Genomic DNA, 19391 nt, shown 5'->3' with positions numbered 1-19391 from the left:
GGCTGGGGGACGAGCCAGGGGGGATTGAGGACCGGGATCCAGTTTCAGAGCCCAGATGCCTGTAGGAGAGTGCAGGAAGGACAGGAGTTCAGGGAAGGCCTGTTTATTCGAGGGCGCGCATGCGCTATGGCTTACAAGGCAGACAGCAACATGGTCTGGTTCAGGCATAGAGAAAGGGCCTGGGGGGTTAGGGGACAGAATGAGCCCGGCAGCCTGGGATCCTGGGTCCTGACCCGATCCAGCTTCCCCCCAGCCTCAGCTGTCCCCCCCTTTTCCCCCCATGGGAACAAGGGGCCTATCCAGAGGCTGCACCAGTTCCTAGGTCCGGCCTCCATCCTTGGCCCCTCCAAGCGTGCTTGTGCCCAGGCCACTGATGGACAGGGGCACAAAGAACCTGGGTTGCAGCCTGTGCCCGGCCTCTGGGTGGCCCTGGGCAACTCGGCCACAGGATGGGCAAATAAAGGGTGTCTCGCTGGGAGGATGCGAGCATCCCGGGGGCGTGGGGCGGGGCTGTGGCTTTAAGTGGAAACATGTGTGGAGCCAGAGCTCTTGGTGGGGGGGGTCAAAGCGAAAACAAGAATTCCTCTAAGTCAGCAGGCCCTGCCCTGCAGGGTGGATACTGGCTGCCCTGCAAACTCCCTCCCCCTCTGCTGGCCTCACCTCCTCCTTCCTTTCCAGTCCCATCACCTCCTCCCTCCTCCCCCGTCCCCTGCTTCTCCTCCTCCTCCTCCTCTCCCAACACTTCCCCTCCTCTTTGACCCTCCTCCCACTGTCTCTCTGGGCATCTGTATGTCTGGGGGCCTCCTCCCACATCGGCTGCCTCACTCCCCAGCACCCTGCGGCGGAGAAGCTCGCTGGGGTACCCCCTCCAGTCCATGGGATGAGGGGGCTCTGGGCTGGGCGGGACCCCAGAGCTGTGCAGGGAGGAGGCCAGCGCAGCAGGCAGGGCTCAGAAGTTGCTGAAGATCTCGCGCTTCCGGTTCCAGTCCATCTGGGGCGCCCGTTTGTTGATGCGAGTGGCCCGTGCCTTCTCCTTGGCCTCAGCCGCCGTGGGGCTCAGGTGGAGCCCGCTCTCCTGAAAGGGGTCGTGCTTCCACAGGCTGCCATCCTGCGGGAGCAAAGCGCCCTTGAGCCCCCACCACCGGCCCCTCAAGAGGCCAAGCGCCCTGGAGGGGCACAGCTCTTGGCTTGGGCAGGCCCCGCCATCTCTTGCCTCCCCACCGAAGTCGGCTGGTCCCTTCAGGATGAGGCAGGTGTGGCTTCCGTGGCCCTGCCGAGCACTGAGTTCAGACATGCCACATGTAAACAGTCTACGCAAGGCGTACACGCCACCCACCTGATGTGTGCGCACGTGACATGCAGGGTGAGCCGTGAGCGTGCGTGTGCCCTATACCGTTCATGCAGGGCTTAGATGCAAGGTGTGCATGTTCATACATGAACACATTCAGATACCACACGCTATGCAACTTGCGTACATGGATGCAGAGTCCACATTGCCCAGTACAGCCACATGCTGGCATGTGCAAATGTAGACGTGCGTACCTCGTGCTTGTGTGCCTGTTTGTCATGATCATACACATATATGTTTCTGTTCACACACATACATGCTTGTCACTCACATACATGTGTACTTATCTATGCACTTACATGCACCCTCTTTGTCCACATGCCTACATGCTTCTCCATGCATGCTTTTACATACGGTCGCACGCCTGCTTCTCCATGCATTCGCATATCTGCATGCTTTACATGTTTCCCCACATGCTTTCCCGTGTTCACATTGCATGCGCACCCTGTTCAGCCATGTGCTTTTCTCCATGTGTTGCCACATGCTTATCCACCTGTTCGCACACACAACACACAACCTCTCCACGTGGTCTTATACATATGTGCTCCATGCCTTCTCGTATGTATGCTTCTCTATGTGTTCCATGCATGCATGCTTCTTCGTTCGCATATATGCGTTCCCAGATATGCATGCTTGCACGTGACCGAGCACATGTGAGCGGCAGTGCCACACTTATACCCTGTTGGGCAGTGGTACAAGTCGCCACTAACCCCCAAGACTGCCTTCAGCTACGTGGCCCGGGTATGTGGTCTCAGGGGTACACCAGGGAGGGAAGGGGGATGCTGAGGCCCAGGTCTCTCAAGAGACACTTGTCAGGGCCCGGAGAGATAGCACAGCGGCGTTTGCCTTGCAAGCAGCCGATCCAGAACCAAAGGTGGTTGGTTCGAATCCCGGTGTCCCATATGGTCCCCCGTGCCTGCCGGGAGCTATTTCTGAGCAGACAGCCAGGAGTAACCCCTGAGCACCGCCGGGTGTGGCCCCAAAAAAACAAAACAAAACAAAAAAAAGAGACACTTGTCACACAAGTGACATCAGGTCACTCAAGCTGAAACAGTCCAGATGAATGTCAGGAGCACTCTTGCCCCAGGACAGGCATTGGGGGCGAGGGGGGGGGGTGTTCCATGAGGCTGGAGTGCCCAGCGTCTCCCAGACCCCCTCACTCCCCACTCTTACCTGGGTGGGGCTGGTCCCGTTGGTGACAGGCGATGGAAGTGGCCCTGTGGGAACAGTGTGTCAGCGGCTGCTGCCCCTCATCCCCAGCCACCCCGGTCCTAACAACCCCACCTTCCACGTGCTCCTCCGTGGGAGTCACCCGCAGCCGCTTGAAGTGCTCGTCCGTCTCGGGGTCCACCACAAGCAGCCGCGCCTCGTCTTCACGCGCCTTGATGCTGGCGACCACCTCGGCATGCCGCAGCCCCTCCACATTCCGACCATTTACCTGCAGGGGCCAATGGTGGGGTCAGCACTGCATCGGGTGGCCCCTGAGCCCTCATGCCACCTGGCCCAGCATCACATCAAATATTCATCAATCCTGTCACCAGCTGGCAGCTCAAGTTCCAGCATCTCCCCAGACACTTAGGGACACATTTGGGCAGAAGGGGGGGTGGGAATCCTTGCACGCAGTTGGTACCTCGATGAGACGGTCCTGGGCACAGAGGCCGGAGTAGGCGGCAGGTGAGCCAGGGTCCACGGAACGGATGTACTGGCCTGGTCGTGACTTGTCACTGTGCAAGTTGAAGCCGTATCCCTGGGGTCCCTTGCGCAGATGGCATAGGCGTGGGCGCAGCTCCCGCGGGGGCCCATTGGCATCCTGTAGGAACGAGGAGGTGAGGCCCTGGCACCCCGAAACCACCAGCAGTTGGACTAGGGAGCTGGGGGAACCTGGGACAGAAGAGCTTGGTGGACATGACAGACCGGGGGCTCAGCCTGTTCTCTGGGACACAGCCCCAAGTCTATGCACTACTGACGTCCCAGATGTCCCCATGAGGTCCTGCTGTCCCCGGCCCTGCCCCAAGCCTGGCCTCATCTGTTCCCTGTTCCCTCGGGGTTGCAGCCCGGCCTCCTGTTTACTTTCACATTCCAGAACAAACTGAGCTGCCTGAGGGGCTAGACGAGTAGGTACCTCCTGGCCTTCCTGCCAATACTCCCATAGGAGGCCTGTCTGCCCGCCCCGACACCCTGCCTTGCTATACCTCTGGCATCCTGTGGCTCCGCCGGGCACACACTCAGCCTGGAGGGCAGCAGAGCTGGCTGACCAGCGGCCGCAGGCTCAGTGCGAGCAGGAGGCAGGAGCCAGGGCAGCGGGCAGCAGGCAGCTCAGGTTTCCAGGGATGCTGCGGTGGAGCTCGTGCGTGTGGGGTGTGGAGGTGCCGTCCGGGGCCTCCCCTTCTCCCACCACTGCTCCACCTGCAGCCCAGAGCCCCTTGAGCGAGCCCAGGCCCAGACCTGCTATGGACCCCTCTGGGCAGGACTACGGGCGGCGCCTGGCTTTGGCGCTGGCCTTCCTGTCTATGGAGAACACCCTCTTCCTGTCCCGCCTCTTCCCTGACCCCGTAGGGTCCGCAGCACCCAGAAAGAGCACTGCTGGTTGACAGCTGGGAGTGGGCTTACGCTCTAAGCCCAGAGTTGCCTGGTGAGACTGGCCAGGCTAGCAGGACAGGGTCGGGTTGATAGGACGCACAGGGCGCTTGCACCCAGCAAAAAAGTACATACACGCACACCTGCCTGCCAACCTACATGCCAACCCCCTGCCTTCGGCCCCGGGGGTCAGAGTGGACACTTCTATGTCAACTCAGATGGCCAAGCCCCCAACAAGAGCACCCCAGCCTCAGGAGTCCCAGACATCAGACTTTGGGGGGTCGGGCTGAGGCTGGGCGGTGGTGTGGGACGTGGCCAGGCAGCAGCACATTGCTCGAATTCCTGCTCTGGCTCCTAGCACTTCCTGCCTCCTCCCCCAGCCCTCAGAGCCTCTCCTCTGGGATCCTAGAGCACCAAGACAAAGAGACCAGCCTGGGGGGGACCCCGGGCCTGCTGTGCTCTTGGAGGCCAGCAGAGAAAAGCCCCTTGTTCGGTGGGTGGCTCACAGCGAGGCCAGAATATCCTCTTCCCGCCCAGGGGCACAGCGCTAACCTGTTGGCTGGTGCCCTCGGTGCCCACCCTGTGCCCCTCCTGACCTGCACAGGCCCCTGCATCAGGGTCCTAGAAAGGGTACCAGGGCCTGGGGCGGGTGGCGTGGCGGTCCCGGAGCGGGCCATGAGACAGCTGATAGCTGGTGAGTGAACCGAGTTGTGGGGCTGGTCCAGCCGCCCACCCCATTTATTCGGTCCCTCTGAGGGCCAGGCTCCCCTGGGATGGGTGGGGACTGGACTGAGTCACTAGGGGACCAGGGTGGTGACCCAGCCCCCAGCCTGGCGCCTGCTGCCTGTCTCAACCCACTTCTATGCCAGAAAGGAAGGAAGGAAGTGCTGGGGAGCCCCACCTAGCTTGGGGGACCCCCGCCCCAGAACAGAGGCTGGTCTCACCACTGTCACCTCACTTGGTGGGCCTGCCGGTGGCCTGGCTCTGGCATCACTTCCGAGGACTGTGGCACCCCCAGCCCGTTGCAGGGACGAGGCCCAAAGAGTGACCCCCAGAAGGCCCCGCAGCCGGTTCCCTGCCCCTGCCCTGCCCTGTGGTGCCCACAGATGTTGCTGGTCCTTTCTCCTACACCCAAGCAGAGCCTGTTTCCCCATCTCCTGTCCCACTAGATGCCAGAGCTCTCCAGCACCCTGGGAAAGGCGAGCAGAACACAGGATGCACCTGTGGGGGATCTGCCCCAAGAAATCGGGGACCCTGGCCTTTTAGGACCCCCCCCCACCAAGCAGGGCCCCACTTTGTTCCTCTAAATAGACAAGTGGAGGAAGCCCGTCCCAGGCCTGAAATAGCGGGAAGGCCCAGCCCTGCAGATAAGGGGGGTGGAGTTTCCACAGGAAGGTGAGCTCAGCCCCTGCTCAGGGCAAGCACCCTGGGGGGCTTCCTCAGGAGCCCCCCCCAGCTCACCTCCCTGTCCCTCAACACACCTCAGGGAGCACCTGCTCTGGAGCATCACAGGTACCCAAATTCCTAGCCCTCAGATTTGCGCCCCCCCCCCCCCCCGCAGAGCCCACAGAGGGGCCCAGTGCCCTCCAGGAGAGAAGGCACAGGGGCAGTCAAGAACAAAGACTTGGGGCATGTCTTCCTGCTGCTGGATGATGCCAGCAGGGTACCCTGGGCAGCCACCTGGGGGGACAGTCTTTTCCTCAGTCCTGTGGGTGCCGCAGCCCCTCATCTGAATGCACAACCTGTGCCCCAGCCCCTGAGCACACAGCCTCAGTGCCGGCCCCAGGCTGGCCCCAACAGCAGCCTCATCACAGCTCTTCAGATTCAGGGTTCAAAGAGATAGAAAGGGCCAGGAGCTGGAGTGATAGCACAGTAATAGGGCTTTTGCCTTCTTGCACACGGCCCACCTGGAATGGACCTGGGTTTGATTCCTGGCATCCCATATGATCCCTTGTGCCTGCCAAGTACAGAGCCAGGAATAACCCCTGAGTGTCACCGGGTGTGGCCAAAAACCAAAAAAAGATACAGACTGGGTTGGACATTTGGTCCTTCAAGGCTTCATCAGGGGAAATCCCAGGGTAGAGTCAGGACCAAGCTGCCTCCCTGCATCCCAAAGCACCAGAGGAGAGAGGCTCCAGTGATGGCCAAAGGGAGGGTGAGCCAGTGTGGGGGACCAGGACAGGATGCCCAAAGCAGGCTGAGCCCAGCCTACCTTCTGGCCGGCCTCAGAGCCCAGGCCACCCGCTGGCACCCAGTCCAGCTTCGGCTCCCAGGGATCGTGGGCAGGCGGCAGCCCTCGATGGGCCATGTCCTCGGTGCAGGTCAGTTGTCGTCGGCGTAGCTCCTCATCTGTGTCCTTGTCGACCACCAGCAGCCGGGTCTGTCCCTCTATGGCCTTGATCCTCTGCACCACCTAGGCAGGAATGCAAGCCGGTCAGGGCCACCGCTCGGGACGGCACAGGGGCCCAGCAGACCAGGGTGGGCAGCTGGACTGAGAGGCCCACTGCTCCACCCCATCCCCCACTGCCAGCTCTGCTCGGCAGCACCCACCCCTGCCCAGGTCCCGCCAGCTCGAGTCTCCACAGGAGGGTCTCCAGGAAAATGCAAACTAATCTACAGGGCTGGGCTTCCAACCTGTGTGTGCGTGTAAGTATGTGTATTCATGAGTATGTGTGTGTGCAGGCATGTGCGCACATGGTGCTCTCAAGCCTGAAGCCATCAGCTTCTCTCAGTCTGGGGCTGAGGGACAGGACCCTTTTGGGCTGCCCAAGTGTGGCTGCTCTGCTCCCCAGCCTTGCCCCTGCCTCAGCACTGCACCTGGACCCGCCTCTGCAGACCATGAAGCAAAGCATGAGCCTGCGAGCCCAGCCAGTGTCCACACGGGCTGGTAAGTGGGAATGGACCCAGAGGGAGGTGGCACGGGGGGGGGGGGGAAGCCTTGCGGCCACCTGCCTGAGCGCCAGAGCGCCAGTGCCCCGAGCAGGCAGGAGTGACCACATGGGAGTGCAACCGGTTCTCTCCCTGGCCCTCCGGAGTCCTGGCCACCCTCTGGGCGACCCAGTAGTGCTGTCTCCTGGTAGAAAACCCTGGACAGTCACCCTGATCTACCCCTCGGCGAAGTGGGTGTTGGAGACAGTGTGTTCGAGGCTCAGAGGCCCAAGACGCGGACAGCCCTGCACCTCCTCCCTTGGCAAACAGCCTTATCCGGGTGGAGGTGGGGGCCAGGTGGACAGAGACAGATGGATGGGCAAGAACCAGCTGAGAGGGTGCCAGGATCGGGAGGGGTGACAAGGACCCCAGCAGAGGTGGAGAAGGAGTCAGTGCCAGGGTCTCTGCTCTGCCCTCCTCCCTGGGGTCACCGCAGCGGCAGGAGGCAGGACCACTGTCCCCCAGCTCCCAAATCAGTCCGACCCGCCTGCCGCTGGTGCAGAGGGGCAGAACCAGGCATGCCCGCCCGCCGAGGGAGGCACACCACACAGGTGGCACTATCCGTGCCACCTCCCCCACGCAGGCCACCAGCTGGTGCTGCTCACAGGAGGGAAGGGCAGCTCTCGCCTGCCTCCCCCGCTGCCCGTGTGCCCCTCCAGGTGCCAAGCCCACAAAGGCCGCAGACTGGGCTGGTGGTGGCCGAGTGCGGTTGGGCCCCCGGGGTGGGTGCAGGACCTGGCTTCCCTGGAGGGGCTGGCTGCCAGGCGCGTCGGTCGGTGGCCACGTCCGCAGCTTCCTCCACGCCCCCCGAGCCTGGTGCGTGCCCTCCCGCCACGGGGAGCGGGTCGGGGTCGCAGCGCCCACCACCCCAGGGCCGGGCAGGGCCGGCGGGGCCCACCTGGTGGTGCGTCTCGCCCTCCACGTTCACGCCGTTGACCTCGACCAGCCGGTCCCCGGCGCGCAGGGCGGCCGCCTCTGCCGGGGAGCCGGGCTCCACGCGCCGGATGAACTGGCCGCGGCGGCCCTTCTCGCCGTGCAGGTGGAAGCCGTAGCCCTGCTCGCCCCGCACCAGGCGGCACAGGCGCGGCCGCAGCGGCTCGGGCCCGGCCATGGCTCCCCAAGTCCCCCCGGCCTGGCCCGGCCCGGCCCGGGATGGCTCGCCCGGCGCGGCTCCTTCCTCGGGGCGGCTCCGGCTCCGGCTCCGGCTCCGACTCCCGCTCCGGCCGCTGTGGCTCCGGCTCCCGCTCCCGCTCCCGGGGCTCCCACGGTTCTGGCTGCCCCGGCGCCGCCCCCGCTCCGCCCCCGCTCCGCCCTCCGGGCCGGGACCCCGCTCGGCGCACCGTGCAGCCCGGGGAGGCTGCGGGCCCCGCGCGCCCTCGCCGCCCCGCACCGCCGGCCCCCCGCTGCCCGGTGTTGGCCCCCCGCTGGCAGGCCACCGCGAGCGTCTCGGTCGCCCAGGCAGGGAACGGGACCCATTGGCGACCACCCTACTGTGTGCACCCCTGGGGGCTCGCTCTGCAGGTGAGGAAGGGCTTGGAAAGAGAGGCCTGGGCTAAGGGAACCTCTTATAGGACCAGGATATATAGAGGCTGCCCGCCCGCCGCGGACACCCCATTCCTGGGTGTCTGAGCCAAGTCTTTGGGGGGCCACCCAGAAAGAGCTGGTGCCTGCCTGCCCTTTCCAAGCAAGCAGCATCCAACTGCCGCCCCCCCCCCCATTCTTTTCTCTGCAACTGTCCATCCCTCTGCACTGCCCGCCAGATCCAGATCTGCTGAGGGCTGGGAGATGGGAGATGTGAGAACCATCCCTTTCTTCCTCCCCTCCCAGGAAGCCCCACATGGGGGACAGCCCTCGGGAGGGACTGGGGTGGTCAGGTCCTTGAGGCCTGTATCAGACCAGGGAGGGCTGAAGAGCCCCAGGCCTGTCTTCCCATTCCAGAAGCTTCCCCAGGGATCCCTGTGCCTGCCATACCTGATGCCCAGAAGACAGACGGAACCAGCCCAAACAGTTCCCCATGAAGGCAGCGGTTTGGTTCCCAGGTTCTAAGCTGCCTCCTGGCTCCTTGCTCCAGGGCTCAGCCACCACCCTAGGTCAGGGCCTGCCTCTAGGCAGCCTCCTGGGTAAGGGCCCCTTGGGTATCCACACCCAGCTACTGCTCCTAAAAGCTACTCAGGCCCCCTCATCGTGCTCCCAGCACCCGCCTGGCTGGCCACCCCCACTGGCCGCCAGCCTGTCCAGTGGGTGAGATCTGTCCAGTTGTGCTGCTGCCCGAGACAGTGCAGAGGGGCATTGGGCAGTGCAGATCCATCAACCCCTGGGCCTGGTCCCCTATGTCAGGAAGAAGGCAGAGATCTGGGGCCAGAGCGATAGTAGAGCAGTAGGGCATTTGCCTTGCACATAGCCAACCCTTGACGGACCCGGTTCAATTCCCAGCATCCCATGTGCCCCCCACACCCTGGAGCCAGGAGCGATTTCTGAGCACAGATCTAGGAGTAACCCCTGAGCACTGCCAGATGTGACTCAAAACGCCTTCCCCCCAAAAAAGAAGGCAGAGACCTGGGTCCCCTCTGTGAGACAAGCTGTGGGTCAGCCCCTGGGGCCTGGGTGGACTCCCACTGGGCAGCACCACTGAGTAGACACAGCCTGCATGATGGGGAGTCAGGGCTCAGGGCCATGGCACCCCAGAGCCACAAAGGAGCCCCCTGTCACACAGTGGGTCCACCCTAACGTGTGGATGGACAACAGCTTTATTCAAGGGCACATCTGCATCCTCAAAGGGAGGGACCCTTTGGGCTGGGCTTACCTCAGTGAGAGGGAGGGCACCCAGGGAAGACCTGGGAAACCAGTTCCCCAGCCACACATTTCTAGGGGCTATGACTGCCTGGGGTGTGGGGACACAATCAGTTCAGAATAGAGATTCCATCTTCGGTTTTTGGGGTTTTTTGGGGGGGCACACCGGACAGGGTTCAAGGGTTACTCCTGGCTCTGCACTTAGAAATTGCTCCTGGCAGGCTCAGGGACCATATGGAATGTCGGGAATTGAACCCAGGTCCATCTCCTGGGTCGGCTGCGTGCAAGGCAAATGCCCAACCCTGTGCTATTTCCCCGGCCCCCGGATTCCATCTTGATTTGGGGAGGCAGACAGCTCAGTGACTGGGCTCAGTGACTCAAATTTGTCATCCCGTTTAGTGCTGATTGTTTCTTTTGTAACACCCAGAGCACAAAGAGAACAGAGGAAGTACTGGGGAAGGTAACACAGTAACACTTCCCAAACTGTAGCCCTGAGAGGAAGGACACACAAAAGAACCCCAGGGGACCCCAGGAACAGCCAAAGGGGCGCAGGAAGAAGGACTGGAAGACTAGAGCGTGCGAATGGGGGAATGGGGCACTGTGGAGGACCGACTGTCTTGGCCTGCAGTGCTGGGGCTGGGGGCCAGCCCAGAGAGGAGGGGCAGACTAGGTGTGGAGAGTGTTGTCTGTGGGGGGGCTGCCCACCTTGGGGTCTCTGCGGAGGGCCTCAGGGAGGAGATGGAGACTAGGTACCAGGAGGAATGTGGGAGGTGCCCCAGGTCCAGGTACTTTGAGCTGGCATCCCCGCCATAGCCTCAGCGGTAGGAAACAAGGGCGGATTGTGGGGAGTGGCTGAAGGAGGGCTGGGCCCCTTTGGACACAGGGTAATGGCCCAATGATTTCTACCTAATGGGCATTAATGGCCCCACAGAGATGGGCAGGCCCTGCTTCAGCAAGAGCAGGGAAATGAGCGCAAGAGCAAGAAGAACGGGAACTGCAGACACCCAGGCTCCGAGGGAGTCTGCATGGAAAATGCGGTGAGGAACGAGGGGCGAGGGGGAACCAGGGTCCCCTTCCAGAGTCGCCTGCCGAAGGCCTGGACCAAAAGAACAGCCGTTTAGCGCCACCTGCCGCCCATTGGAGGAATTGACTCGCCCCAGGGACTGCGGCAAAGGCGGAGCGCGCTTACTGGCTACCCTCATCCTACCCACGCCCTCTTCCCCTGACTTTGATATGGGACCCTTGGCTTAGGGCTGCCAAGATTTGGGGGGTAGGACTCTAGGATCTCGCACCCGCCTTTCTGGGCAGAAGCAAGTTAATCCCTTGGCCTGGGCCCGGAGAGCTCGACAGGAATATCTCGCATAAGGTCAACCCTGGTTTGGATTCGATCCCTTGACTCTGCTGGGTTCGAGTAGGACCACATCTTCGGGCCTGGGCACTAAAGCAAGAGCAGGGGTCAGTGAGCTGAGTCCTGGCCTCAGGAGCAGCTAGAGATGGAGCAGTTTTGAAACCCTGGATGCTGCTCTGGGTTGAGTGCGAGGCTGTTCCAGAATATTCTCCATTCTCACTGGCTGGGAGAGGAGGGAAGAGTGAGGACTAGAGTGTGGATTTCTCCCTGTCCTAGTGGGACCATGCGGCTGCCTGTACACTGAGGCTTGTGGTGTCAGGAACAGGAACGATGTGGAGAAGCACAGGGCTTGGGGGGGGGGGGGCGGGCGGGTCAGAGAGCATGAACAGAGTCTGAGGCCATCTGGGCCCCCATAAAGTTCCTGCTGGGCCCTCTCCATAGTTTGTGTGGATTTGGGGTGGATAGGCTCCAGAAAGACTTGGGAGGGAAGAAACTGGAGAGATAGTACAGGTTGATGGGCTTGAGAGATAGTACTGACTGGGGACAGAAGAGATAATATGGACTGAGGGGCTAGGTTGAGCACAGGGTGAAGGAATTGAACTTCAGAGCTGCAGCGATAGGACAGCCTTGCGTGTGGCCAACCCAAATTCAATCCCCAGTACCCCCATATGATCCCCCGAGCCTGCCAGGAGTGATCCCTAAGCACTGAGCCAGAAGTAAGCCCTGAGTACCAATAGGAGTGAATATCCCCCCTCCCAAAGAAACTGGCTTTGTCTCTAAGCACCATAAGGTGCAACCATCAGGCTGAGAATTGAGTGAGGCCCCAGCAACAAGCAGAGAAAGAATTAGGAGAGCAAATAGAATTTCCAAATTAAGGGTACAGAAAAGAACACATTTGGGGTGAAGAACAATGGCCAGTGGGGAGTTCTGGGCTTCCTGTGCCCACAGGAGAGCATGTGGTCAACCCAGCTCTAGCAGTGGGTCAGACAAGCCTGCAGAGTCTTTGCCTGGTCATCAGGGGCAGTGCCCAGCAGCAATGACCGAGACAGCAGAGAAGGGAGCCATGAGGAGCTTGTGTTTCTCCCCAGAATTAGGATTAGGAGGAGGCAAAGGGGCAGGGGAAAGAGGGGCTGAGGGTCGAGTGATAGCACAGTGGTAGGGCGTTGGCCTGGGTTCCATCCCCGACATCCCATATTGTCCCCTGAGTCTGCCAGGAGCAGTTTCTGAGCACAGAGCCAGGAGTAACTCCTGAGCACTGCTGGGTGTGACTCCAAATCCAAAGAGAGAGAGAGGGGCTGTGATTGATCAGAGGAGCTTGAGGGGGTTCCACAAATTCTGCAGAATCTTGGGTGGGTGAGGGCAAGGCTTTGTTACTTTTTGTTACTTTTTGGTGGGGGGGCCCATATTAGAAGGAAATTTGAAGAAAAAGGAAAAGATTGTGATTCCAGGCCCTGGGGTCCCCGCTGTTCGTAGTGAGGCCACCCACTCTCGGAGCCCTGCAACACCACGAGGGGGTGCATATGGGCTCATCTTCTGGGGTAGACAGCAGACTGGCCCATGCCCCCCTTTCCCATAGGGAGAGGAAACCCTGAAGGATCCTGGTCTGGAGACTCCCCCAGATTGGAGGAGCTGCACTAGCAGAAAAGGGGGGTACTGACCAGCAGCAAATCTGCCCGGGTCCCACTTCTGCCATTGTGGGGTGATTAGTGCACGCATGGCTGGATGGCACATCACAGAGAACTGGCCTGGCAATCAGGGGCTTTATTGCACACAAGGAAGGGATAGGCTGGTCATTGGAGGGGAGAGCTTTGCTGGACCTGTGAAGGCTGGATGCTCAGGGCCTGGATGCTGACCACAGCAGCTCAGCAGGGTCTGCAGAAACTCTAGAAGGAAAAGCAGAGGGTGAGACTGAGTGAGCACCCAGTGGGCCCTGTAGCCTACCCGGCCCCTCACGCCCACCTTCTTGCCCACCTGTGAGGAGAGAGGCCAGGAAATAAGGAGATTTCTGCAAGCTGGCCTTGAATATAAAAGAAAGTCTCTGTTTAGAGACTTGTGTCCCTGGTGTTTTGAGTGCAGGAGAAAGTCATTCAGGTCAAACAATATGTCTAGGCTAATAATGCCATAAGCATTGCAACTATCTTTACATGCTTCCTGATTTACTGATGCCATGGACATTGTAAATTGCTATCTTTGCATACCATTCAAATCAATGATGCCATGTACTTTCTTTTTTTTTTTTTTTTTTGTTTTTGAGCCACACCCTGTGACGCTCAGGGGTTACTCCTGGCTATGCGCTCAGAAGTTGCTCCTGGCTTCTTGGGGGACCATATGGGACGCCGGGGGAATCGAACCGCAGTCCGTCCTAGGCTAGCGCAGGCAAGGCAGGCACCTTACCTCCAGCGCCACCGCCCGGCCCCGCCATGTACTTTCTGACTGTTGTGTCTGCATACCATCTTGTTGCTGTAATGTCTAAACTGTATTACCCACATTCAGTTTCCCACCTAAAGTTTCCCCTTAAAAGCCTTGTCTCTACCTTCAATAAACGAAGCCTATTGCTCTGACAATCCTTCCCTGTGAGTGGTCTGCGGCTCGGTCTTCCCTCTCTTTCCTGAGTCCGGGCAGGATGCCACGGGCTGGAAGAGACCTTTACCCACCCTCGCATTGGCCTCGTCGAGGAACCTATCGCCAGAACCCTACACCACCTACCTGCCCTCCTCTGTCCAGCTCCAGGAGGCAGCACCGGCCCGTGGCTCCTCCAGGACGCGCCGGTTCCGAGCAGCCCCGACGGGAACCTCTGCCTGAGAGCTGCCACGCGGCGCCTGGACCCCAGAGGGCAGCGAGGGCGCATTGTCCTTTCCAGCTAACGGTCCCCGGCGGTGCGCATTGTCCAGCTCGGTGGCGGCGACTGGGCGCAGAGCCCGGCGCCACACAGGGGGCGAGCGGCGCAGGCCTAGGAGCAGACCCGCCGCGCGCCCCACTGTGTGGAAGTTGGGGGTCGCCGCGTGCTTGTACCAGGCGTCGGTGGGTTCCGGTGGCAGAAGCAGCAGCAGCAGCAGTGGTGCCAACAGCAGTGTGTGCACGGTGGGGTGCGGCATCCTCAGGCCTCGGGTCAGGGCCAGTGCTGACCTCGGTTCAAAGCTGTGTGCAGGGCAGGATCGGGGAGCTGGAGCATGGGAGAGTGAGGAATTGAGCCCCGCAGTCCCGGCTTTATCTGCTGGGGGGTGGCCCCCTCCTGGCATTTGCATCATCGTGGGGATTCCCTGGACAGGGATGGCAGGGGGCGGGGGCGGGAGGGAGGCGAGGAGGGGTACTCATAGAGAAGCTGATCCCCAAGTGGCCCTCAGCGGGCTGTGATGATGCTGATGCCGACTGGTGCGCCCCTGTTTTTCGCCCACATCCTCCTTCCTGGAAGAAAGCGAGGGCCCCAGGGAGGAGAGGAGGGGAGAACCTGCCTCACTGCCATCCTGCGCCTGCTCGCCAACTTCCCCTGGTAGGGTGGATGCTTACTTATAGACTCCTGGGGTCCAGCCCTCTTTTTTTTTTTTTTTTTTTTTTTGGTTTTTTTGGGCCACACCCGGTAACGCTCAGGGGTTACTCCTGGCTATGTGCTCAGAAGTTGCTCCTGGCTTGGGGGACCATATGGGACACCGGGGATCGAACCGCGGTCTAGCGCAGGCAAGGCAGGCACCTTACCTTTAGCGCCACCGCCCGGCCCCTGGTCCAGCCCTCTTTACCCCAGTTTCTTTAGCCTCCACTCAGCCCCCAGGGTGCCTGGTCCCTTTCTATAAAGCCCAAGGCTGCTTCTGTGTACAAGTTCATGTTGGCACCTGACCCCCTCAATTCTTTTTTTTTTTTTTTTTTTAGTTTGTTTTGGGGCCATACTGAGCGGCACTCAGAGGTCACTCTTGGCTCTGCCCTCAAAAATCACTCCTGGGGATGGGGCCGGAGCGGTGGTGCAAGTGGTAAGGCATTTCACTAGTCTAGGACAAATCATTTGATTCCCCGGTGTCCATATGGCGTCCCATATGCTCCCAAGCCAGGAGCAATTTCTGAGCGCATAGCCAGGAGTAACCCCTGAGCTTCACCGGGTGTGGCCCAAAAAACAAAAACAAAACAAGAAAAATCACTCCTGGGGACTGGAGTGATAGCACAGCGGTTGGGCATTTGCCTTGCACATGGCCAACCTGGGACGGACCCAGATTCGATTCCCCGAATCCCATATGGTCTCTGCCAGGAGTGATTTCTGAGCACAGAGCTAGGAGTAACCCCTGAGTGCTGCCTGGTGTCCCAAAAACAAGATAAAAACAAAAAATCAAAATCACTCGCAGGCTAGAGGACCATATTGGATGCTAGACTCAAAACCCTATCAGCAATATGTTTGTCAAATGCTTGCTGGGCTCCTGGCACCCTCAATTTCGGATGCCCTCTGCCCCTCTTTCCTTCTCAACTTCATAACCTCCCACTTTGCCTGCGTCAAAGCCAGTGTCTCACACCCACACTACACATTTGCTGAAAGCCCAGCCCTAGGGGGCAGCCCTGAAATGCACCAGCCCTGCAGTACTCCTGGCTCTGGAGTCACCTTTGTCAGAGCTCATGGGGCCACATAGGGACCTGGGCATCAAATTCTGGTAGACTGCCTGCAAGGCAAAAGCCCTCCCCATTCTGCTATGGCTCCAGCCCCAAACTCTGAGCCTCCTCCTGACTCCCCAGTGAAAGGGGAATACAGATAGCAAGTGGGCCTCTTGGGAAGGCCTGGGCTGAAGGCAGAAAATAGGGGACGCAGCACCCAAGCCTCCTGCACCTATTCCCACATTTGAACAGGGAGTGCTGAAAAGTACTTCTCCCCCTCTTCTATCTCTTGGCCCTGCATGACTCTTGGGGATGAGTGTTGTCATATCATGGTGGACACCTGGAATAGTCATGGCCACTGACAGTGGTGCCTGATGGGTGAGCAGAAGGGAGGCAGCCACAGTAGGAGGAGTGGGGGAGTGGGGATTGGAGGCTGGGTGACTGAGGGGATTGGGGACAGGACTAGGAGAACTGGGGCGAGGGAGTGAGGAATAAGGGGCTGAACAGGGGAAGCTGCTGGGACTAGGGAATTGGGGTGGGGGCTGGGGGGATTGAGAATGGGGATTAGGGGGGGCTAGAAGTACTTATGTGGAGCTGTCACTGCTGCGGACTCTCCTCAGGGAGCCCTCAGGCTGAAGAGCTTCCAGAAGTGCCTGTGCGCAGGTGGGCCCAGCACGACTGTACCCTCCAGGGGCCTACCATAGCCACCCCCTCTCTGTCAGAAGACCACAGGCTTGTGGTGAAGGGGGGAACGTGGGTTGTGGGGGTACCAGAACAAGAGTCCATGTGAGGTGTGAGGGTTGCCAGCCTGAGTAAAGGGAGGGTGAGTGAGCTGTGAGGGGACTTCACTAGCTAAGTGGGAGCTTAGCAGTGTGTGGTGGGGACATACATAATGCATTGGGGGGGGGGAAATATCGTATCTTCAGGGATCCCAGCCACAAACCAGCCCCTTGGAACTCCACATCCAGAAGCTTCCAGACATTTTGTTGTTGTTCTTTCTGGTGTCTGACCTGGAACCCAGACCTTCACATACATGCAAGGTAAGTGCTCAGTACTGAGTCCAACACCTGGACCCCCTTTTTTCCTTTTTCCAGGATCTTTGCTCTCTACAGCAGAAAAAAAGGTGACACATGTTCCTTCCCATCCTCATGCCTGCCCCACCATTTCCTGTTGAGTCAAGGCTGTATCCTGGCAGGGCAAGGGAGACAGCAGACAAGGGCTGGCGGTGACAAGTAAGGCCTATGCTCCAGTGCTGGAGCCACTTCCTACTGGTCTCCCTATCCCCAATCGGGTCCTTTCATGTGGGACATGGGCCACTCTGCAGCCACACATGCTGCCTTGCTTGAGTGTCCCTCCATTCACTCTGAAATTTCTGTTTCTGGCTACACTTTTTTTTTGGGGGGGGGGCCACACCCGGCGTTGCTCAGGGGTTACTCCTGGCTGTCTGCTCAGAAGTAGCTCTTGGCAGGCACGGGGGACCATATGGGACACCGGGATTCAAACCAACCACCTTTGGTCCTGGATCGGCTGCTTGCAAGGCAAACGCTGCTGTGCTATCTCTCCGGGCCCTCTGGCTACACTTTTGCCTCTTTGTCTCTTTGCTCTGCTGGCTGGAAATGTCCTCTGCTGCAAATTCCCAGTTTGTTACTAAGTTGTGTTAGATTCAACTCCAAACATGTTTGTAATCATGGTGCTTGAATAAAGATATTATTTTAAAAAGTGAGTTGTTCTGGATTAAAACAAATTCTTTTTGGGGCCGGAGGGATAGCATGGAGGTCAGTGGTTCGAATCCCAGCATCCCATATGGTCCCCCGAGACTGCCAGAAGCAATTTCTAAGCGTAGAGCCAGGAGTAACCCCTGAGTGCTGCCAGGTGTGCCAAAAATAAAAAAAAATCTTTTCCCTTTGATACCAGGAGGATAGGTCTATGGTAGGAAGCCACAGAGCGGGGGTGGTGGTGGTGGTGGTGGTGGTGGTGGTGGTGCAGTTAGGCCAGAGAAGGGACCACTATGACAATGGTAGTGGGAAATGATCACTCTGGACAAGCACAAGGTGCTGAAAAAAGGGAAAGTGATAGTCATGACACCTTTTCTGTAACAGTAGAGCAAACCACAATGCCTAAAAGGAAGAGAGAGTGAGAGAGAGAAGAAAAGTGTCTGCCATAGAGATAGGCAGAGGAGAGGGAGGGCTGGAGGAGAGGAGAGGAGGGAGGGAAGGAGGGAAACTGGGTTCATTGGTGGTGGGAAATGTGCAATGGGGAAGGGATGAATGTTGGAACATTGTATGATTGAAACTCAACCATAAACAATTTTGTAACTGTATCTCACAGTGATCCAATTAAGAATATATTTAAAAATATTTTTTATCTGGGTTATACCCAGCAGTGTCCATAATGTACTTCTGGCCTTATCCTCAGGAATGCCTTCTGGCATGGCTTCAGGGAACTATATGGGATGTTGGGGGGTAGAACCTAGGTCAGTCGTGGCAAGGCAAGTGCCCTCCCTGCAGTCACTCTAAGATGCTGTTGGTTGAAGGGTGAGTGTCATGGATGGTGTAGCAGGGGAGATGGGAAGTCCAGGGTCTATGTGTTCTGTGGGATGTGAGATGGGGTGGACTGGGTGCTGGGGAGCAGGTAGCCACTAGGTTCTCTCCACCCACTCCTGCCCTAGTGATACTTCCCATGGCAGGAGTTGTGGGCTCTGCTCTATAAATGGTTCAAGACACTCAGATGAATTGCTTCCTTCCACTTTTGTCTCCTGTGATGTCACTAACAGCTCATTTCCTATCTTCTCTGTTGTGGGTTTTGCCCTTCGTGACTTTCTATGGGGAATGGGCACTTGAAGAGGCTCTGGTTGGCACCCCTCCTCATAAGCAAGGAAGATAAGGGTGCCCCAGGTCACCAGGAGGCCAACATTTCCCTGTAAAATTGCTACTTTCTGGATCTAATGGCAGAGGGAGTTCCAGGTATCTGAGCTCTATACTCTGGGGTTCTTGTGGTTCATCCAGCAAACCAACCTCCAATACAGCTGGTTGGCCCAGACCTGAAGCCATTGTGTTCTGTCTTGAACGAACCTCCAGAACGAAGAGAAAACCAGGGTCCCGCAAGTGCTTCTTTCCTCTGGGGCTCTGTACTGGCTTGGGAAACTGCTGATGTGGCTCTCATATCTGAGAATATGGAAGCACTTTGTCTCACTAGAGGTAGCAAATAAAGTCGTGCATGGAGGGGCCCGAGCCATACATAGCACAGCAGGTAGGGGCATTTGCCTTGTACCTGGCTGACTCAGAGTTTTATCCCTGTCATCCCATTGGGTCCAAGAGCCTGCCAGGAATAATCCCTTAAAACAGTTGGATATGGCCCCCAAACCAAAAATAAATAAATAAATAAATAAATAAATAAATAAATAAATAAGTCGTAAGTGTCCAGTTTGTGAGGAACAGTGGATAGATGAGAACCCTCTTAGTACAGGTGCTGCTGACAACCATCAGCTCCAAAACCAGGGAAACATCCTTTTGTGATCACTAATGGCCCTGAAGAAGGGGGCAGGGAGATGGGGAGAGGGAGAGGAAAGGGAGAGGGAAGGACAGAGGAAGAGGAGAGGGGAGAGAGGGAGAGGAAGAGGGAGAAGGAAGGGCAGAAGAGGAAGGAGAGGGAGAGGAAGAGGAGAGGGAAGGGCAGAGGAAGAGGATGGAGAGGGGGAGAGGGAAAGGAGAGCGGGAGAGGGAAGGGCAGAAGAAGACAAGGGAGAGGGAGAAGGAAGGGCAGAAGAGGATGAAGGAGTGGGGAGAGGAAGAGGGAGAGGGAAGGGCAGAGAAAGAGGAAGAAGGGAAGAGA

General features: G+C 58.7%; 2 protein-coding genes and 1 long non-coding RNA gene across 4 annotated transcripts; all 3 read right to left on the bottom strand.

Moving 5' to 3' along the window:
- Positions 1-87: 87 nt before the first annotated feature.
- Positions 88-8091, bottom strand: NHERF2 (NHERF family PDZ scaffold protein 2). Of its 2 annotated transcripts, XM_049768090.1 has the most exons (6): positions 7752-8091; positions 6138-6338; positions 2979-3158; positions 2633-2786; positions 2522-2565; positions 88-1108 (listed from the first exon to the last, which is right to left on the bottom strand). In XM_049768090.1, exons 1-6 carry the CDS (start codon positions 7962-7964, stop codon positions 950-952), a joined length of 951 nt encoding a protein of 316 aa, XP_049624047.1. In that variant the 5' UTR covers positions 7965-8091; the 3' UTR covers positions 88-949. The 2 variants fall into 2 exon arrangements, with proteins under 2 accessions (XP_049624047.1, XP_049624048.1); XM_049768091.1 differs by lacking the exons at positions 6138-6338; positions 7752-8091 and adding an exon at positions 4522-4616.
- A 4641-nt stretch (positions 8092-12732) lies between these two features.
- On the bottom strand, positions 12733-13765 carry LOC126000926 (uncharacterized). Its single transcript, XR_007492863.1, has 2 exons — positions 13698-13765; positions 12733-12874 (listed from the first exon to the last, which is right to left on the bottom strand). It is a non-coding gene; the product is annotated as an uncharacterized LOC126000926 (long non-coding RNA).
- Positions 13766-13783: 18 nt separating this feature from the next.
- NPW (neuropeptide W) lies at positions 13784-14247 on the bottom strand (the record flags this gene model as incomplete). Its single annotated transcript, XM_049768862.1, has 1 exon — positions 13784-14247. A coding segment is annotated over exon 1 (456 nt), but the record flags the coding sequence as incomplete, so codon positions are not given.
- Between the last annotated feature and the right edge of the window lie 5144 nt (positions 14248-19391).

Source organism: Suncus etruscus, chromosome 2 (assembly GCF_024139225.1).
Source record: "Suncus etruscus isolate mSunEtr1 chromosome 2, mSunEtr1.pri.cur, whole genome shotgun sequence".
Classification (NCBI taxonomy): Eukaryota; Metazoa; Chordata; class Mammalia; order Eulipotyphla; family Soricidae; genus Suncus; species Suncus etruscus.
This window is presented reverse-complemented; position numbering and strand designations above follow the sequence as displayed.

Bases quoted from the DNA above. Each gene is read 5' to 3' on its own strand.
- NHERF2 (XM_049768090.1), bottom strand. From the start codon at position 7,964: ATGGCCGGGCCCGAGCCGCTGCGGCCGCGCCTGTGCCGCCTGGTGCGG. The intron at 2,787-2,978 runs GTACCAACTGCG...TGGCCCCTGCAG, and splicing joins CCCAGGACCGTCTCATCGAG to GTAAATGGTCGGAATGTGGA. The intron at 2,566-2,632 runs GTGGGGTTGTTA...CTGTTCCCACAG, and splicing joins CACGGAGGAGCACGTGGAAG to GGCCACTTCCATCGCCTGTC.